This window comes from Buceros rhinoceros, unplaced genomic scaffold, assembly GCF_000710305.1.
Source record: "Buceros rhinoceros silvestris isolate BGI_N320 unplaced genomic scaffold, ASM71030v1 scaffold1956, whole genome shotgun sequence".
Lineage (NCBI taxonomy): Eukaryota > Metazoa > Chordata > Aves > Bucerotiformes > Bucerotidae > Buceros > Buceros rhinoceros.
Window position 1 is genome coordinate 111,458 of NW_010417912.1, and position 5,511 is coordinate 116,968.

At 39.1% G+C, this 5,511-nt stretch overlaps 1 protein-coding gene across 1 annotated transcript in view; it reads right to left on the minus strand.

Moving 5' to 3' along the window:
* Positions 1-4,703, minus strand: part of TBC1D30 (TBC1 domain family, member 30) — a gene marked incomplete at its 5' end in the record, with an annotated part of 23,131 nt that extends 18,428 nt beyond the window's left edge. The window contains 3 exons of the mRNA XM_010138314.1: positions 919-1,044; positions 4,206-4,271; positions 4,642-4,703. Of these exons, the coding sequence (XP_010136616.1) occupies positions 919-1,044; positions 4,206-4,271; positions 4,642-4,703 (254 nt within the window). The remainder of the gene's footprint in view (positions 1-918; positions 1,045-4,205; positions 4,272-4,641) is intronic.
* Positions 4,704-5,511: the final 808 nt, after the last annotated feature.

A 5,511-nucleotide genomic window follows, 5' to 3' on the forward strand; every position in this document is an offset into this window, starting at 1 on the left:
AGCAGCTCTTAAGTAAGCAAGTTACCTAGATGGTCCTACAAGGTTGTCACAGAAAATATTAACAGATACCAGGGTTTCAAAGAGGCAAGACATAATAGCTGCTTAATTGAAAAAAAAAAACCCAAGAGCAAATGTGTTTATCAAAGTATAAAGGCAACTAGGTGTTCAAAACATAAAAAAAACAGAAAGCGTCCTTGAGATTTAAGCAATTCATAAGTGAATGGTAAAACGTACTACAATGTTTAATATTTCATAAGTAATAAATATAAGCTTTAATTACCAAGTAGATACGATAATTATAATTATCAGGAACACAAACTGTTTTGCTCCATGTACTCTAAGGTCACTATAGAGCACGATCTCCCGAAACAGAGGAATATCTCTAAATAGGTAAATAGACTAATATTTAAGTCACCACAGCAATACAAATCTATTAAGCTCTTCCCTAAAACTGCTGACGGCTTTAAATATTAAACATTAATTAATTGAGAAATACACATAGACAAAAGGGGTTTCACTCCTGTAAAGTAACTAAAAAATGCTCAGTTGCTATTATAAAACATACTTTTTAATCACAGCAGTATTTGTATTTATTTATAGAGAAGAGAAAAAAAAAAACCACTTATGCTCCTTTGTCTCCATTAAATTCCAGTATTTCTTTTAAAATAACACAGTAGAAATTGAATAGAAAAAAAAAAAATCAGTAATAGCAATTTTTTCCTCAGCTGGCACTAACCAGACCAGTGCAGAAGAACCAAAGAAGTCGAAGAAATAATTTTGGCGGGCGAAAGGGAATTAAGATGTAATTTTTGCCAAAGCAGTTGCAGAGAACAAAACAAATCTGAATTCTGTCTACAACTAAAGAGAATTCAACTTTTCACTGAAAAATTAAGAGGAAGTAACAAATTAGCAGGCTACCTTTACTATCTGGATGCCCATAGAGTCGTCATCAGGATTGCTTCTTTCATTGAATGTGAAACGCATGGTTTTATCCCAGTCAATGGCTATACTGTGTAAGTACTGATCAGCTAGGGTCAGCCAAACCTAGAAATACACAGAGACAGACAACAAAATGAATTATTTCTCAGACAAAATGGTTGATATATACTGTTAGATGAGCCTAATCAAATTCATCCAGATGTGATCTGCTGTTAGAGTTGAAATACGCAGAAGAAGAATATGTCTAAAACAATTTTTGCACAATTAAAGTAATACCTTGCTCCCTAAAACAGAAAGGGAGGAAACAATTAGCATTAACTGCCTAGATCTGTGAACTGCTTACAAATATGCAAGTCTAGTTAGAAATAGAATACACAGGGACCCTCCCAGACGGAAGCACACCCTTCTGCAATGACCCTCCTTGTCAGTTCAGCCCTTTTATCCCCATAACCAACACGGAGTTTTATAAAAAGGTAACACTGCTGCAGGCTTTCCTCAAACTCAGCCATCGATCCATCTCCTGAAAACTCCACAAAAGAAATCTAGTGATGCTTCTCTGTACTAGAGGTCTCTTCTGATCAACTTTGAAGAAGCAGTAGCTTCTAGTATTAAGCATTTGGGTTGATCTGAAACTATTACTTGGATCACAGTAACTTACTCTTCCAAGAGGGCTTCCTGAACTCTTAGTCCTACAGGGAGTTCTGAAAACAAACATTATGACTATTTTTAAAGTCTAATAATTACCAGAACATGTTTATGCACGTGTACCTAACACACAGGCTGGACCTTTATTAAACATCTGAAAAGTTCCTGAACCAAGAAAGACTCATGACAGATCACACAATGACAAGTAACAATAGAGGATCTTTCTCTTGAGGAAATGGAAAGAAATCATGAAAGTAAATTGGTTAAGTTTCATATCGGCCAATAACTCGCTCAAGTGAGAAAAGCAATTTAGACACTTCCCACAGATTTAAACACTTAGATGCATGATGAAGGAATTTATAGATAACTCCTAGAATTTCATACTTTCTGCATTTAAATGTCTCTTCCCACACTTTTGCAAAGCCACCCATGTGGAGGAAAGCCACTGTTCTGCCTCCTAGCAGCCTTTGGCACTGCTGACATCCTACTGATGTTGTTTGACTGGATTCTTTATCTCTGCCAGCCCCAGAAAACAAGTGTCACATGCCATAGCAATAATGCAGATGTCACTCTGCTCCTGCTGCTGCCAGCAAAGGAGGCAATCAGCATGCTGCCAACAGAAAATGATTCCTTTATTTCGGTATCAGTCTTAAAATCACTGGGAAAACAGGGAATGGCAGTGAAAAGACCACATCCCTTTTCTTAACGTTAATTCTTTGGTTAGCATCACGCGGTCACATGGGAGCAAACAGAGAGGCAGGTAGAATAAGAGGAAAAGACTGAGCTCTGAGCTGGATGAGTGGCAGAGCATACCCTCAGCGAGTCTGCTGATGACACAGAACTGGGAGGAGTGTTGGTAAGTCCAAGAGCACCCTGACAGGCTGAAGAAATGGGCTGACAAGAACCTCATGAAGTTCAACAAGAAGTACAAAGTCCTGCACCTAGGTAGGCACCAGTACCCCAAGCACCAGTATGTGCTGGGGACCACCTTGTTAGAAAGCACCTTTGCATAGAAGGAGTTGGGTGGACACCAAGGTGACCATGAGGCAGCAACGTGTCCTTGAGGCAAAGAAGGCCAACAGCCTCCTGGGCTGCATCAGGCAGAGTGTTGCCAGCACAGTGAAGGAGGTGATCTTTCCCCTGCACTCAGCGCTGGTGAGAGGCTCCTGGAGTGCTGGGTCAAGTCCTGGGCTCCCCAGTACGAGAGAGGTAAAGAGCTACTGAAGAGAGTCCAGCACGGGGCCACAAAGGGGATTAAGGGACTGGAGCAACTCCTTCTAGAAAAAGCTGAGAGAGCTGGGATCATTCAGCCTGGAGAAGAGAAGGTTCAGAGAGGATCTTATCAATTTATATAAAACCTGAAGGGAAGGCACAAAGAGGACAAAGCCAGGATCTTCTCAATGGTGCCAACTGACAGGACCAGAGACAATGGATGCAGACTAAAACATAGGAGGTTCCATCCAATCACGAGGAAACACTTTTTTACTGCGTGGGTGATTGAGCACAGATACAGATTGCCCAGAGCGGTTGTGAAGTCTCCTTCCTTGGAGATATTCAAAAAACACTTGGACAATCAGCTGTAGGCGGCCTTGCTTGGGCAGAGGGTTGGACCAGAGGACCTCCAGAGGTCCATTCCAACCTCAGCCATTCTGCGATTCTATGACCTCTGCCACTCATGTGCCACAGAAAAGTGTCTGAGAGACTTTTTGGAGTGTGGAAAAAGAACATTCCAGGAATGAAACAGGGCTGTTAGATGAATATGATTCATTGAAGTTGTAGATTAAAATCATATTGGTGTGAGTAATACAAGGCTACCATAAGTTTTTCATTTTCTTCTCCCCAATTTGTAAAGAGTAACAGTTCAGTTTGGAAAGACAGCAAAAGGAAATTAATCTGACATGCAAAAAATATATGGAACTACAGAGATTTTATAAAGCTTTAAAAATACTCTTTTTACTAAAATTGCATTTTTAAAGCTGAAATTGTCTGACTCAGTTTTATAGAAAAGATTAATAGATACGCCTTTTTTTAGGCTAGGGAACTTTAAACATTGTTGGAGAACGCAATAAACTAAATTTAGCAAAATCCCACCAGACCCTTTCCTACAACAGTAACTCAGAGCAATTTCCCACTAATGCTGCACTCTACCATTCTACATCACTTCTGACTCTGAAATTCTGTAATTTAGGCAATCTGCCTTTCCCCCATCAAATGTTTCTATGAGCAGTCTTGTCAGCACTAGCATCTATCAACTTCACCTTCATAAGTATGACAGCCCACACTGGGGATTTGCTCTCCTTTCAGCTGCAGGGGCAGTTTCACCAATGCAGTTCCTCGAGACTGACAGAATAAAGCAACAACATCTGCACCAGAACAAGTTACCTAAGCGTCAAGCAGAAAGAGCCCAACTATTGAAAACACCATCTTTCCTTGTCTCCTCAGTCTCTCCAGCTGCCTTGTGAGGTCATCACTGAAGACTGTACTGGAGGTTTTTCCTAGTTTACAAGCTAAACTGCAAACTTCCAAATATTTGTTAAAAAATACGGACAATACTGATGTCATTCAAGTCTCCTTAGAAACCCAGAGGCACTATGTCCCACAAAGCACACGGGTCTACTTACCTTTCTCCGCCATTCTTTCGGAATGCCTGTTGGCAATCTGGCCACTGCTTTGAGCGCATCGTGCCACTAAAAGCAAAAGCATCCAAAAACATAAAGAAATCCACCATTAGTTTAATGCAACAGTAGAACAACATTTACAACACTACAGACATGCACTTTACTGCACGCATTTCAGAGTTTAACTGCATAAACCACTCACAGGAAAAATATAGATTAATTACTTAATACAAAACTACAACACAAGATACTTATGAGACATTTGAGTAAACCATGAAAGCCTATTGCATTTTCCAAATACTAATGGAACAGCTCTTGATCCAGTTGCAGATAATATGCTGATGTTATGATGACAGATGCACTTTTGAACTAGGGCAAGTACCTTGGTTGAAGAGAACCTAGTCCTTCATAAACTCGAGAGAAAAATGAATCAAATTACCTGCTGAAAACCATTTTGACCTAAAGATGGTTCAAGAGTGAATTTCAATTTTGTATCAACCCCTAGAAACAAAAAGGAAAAAAAAAATAATCATGGTCACTCTTTTCATTTAGCTCAGAAGGGAAAAAAAAACCTCACCATCAAAACCCCACAACAAGAACACAAGATTTCAGCTACATGGTTCACAGTACATTTTAACCTCTTTCTGTGAATTCTTGTCTTCCAAGTGGATTTAAGGGACGTGGTAAGAAGTACATGGATGAACTGTTTTGTAAACTGGAGTAATAACCTTCTTTATATGATGTAGTTAGCATAGTTCATTTCACTAAAAATCATATAGTTCACTATTATACAAACTATATTTGTATACTGCAAACTATCATATGCATCCATAGAAAGAATATTTACAGTTTCTTTCCATCTATTTCAACTTCTTAATATTAAATCATTCAAAATTCATTTCTAAGTTTGGAGTGCTAGAATTATTTTACTGCTCAGAATATCAAATTTTTTATAATTCCCCAGAACACAAAGCACATTTTGTCAGTATTCTTATTTAAGCTTAGATTTTATTTTGGCCATACAAGCAAATTATTTCGATTGTCATAAAGCACGTCTGCTAACAGTCTATAAAATACAGTATTACATAAAATACTAGGTTCTCAGGTTTGGCCCACACTGGATCCTGACTGTGGCACCGGAGAATGCCATTACGCAAAGCACAGTGACACTTAATTTGCAATAATAGTATCTCACACTTTATATTAATATCCCACATTTGCAATGTACAATTCTCCACTCCTGCCAATGTCGCTGTCCAGAGCTCAGGTGCTGAACACTGTGTCATGTCACGTCCCCTCCCTCGAGCCT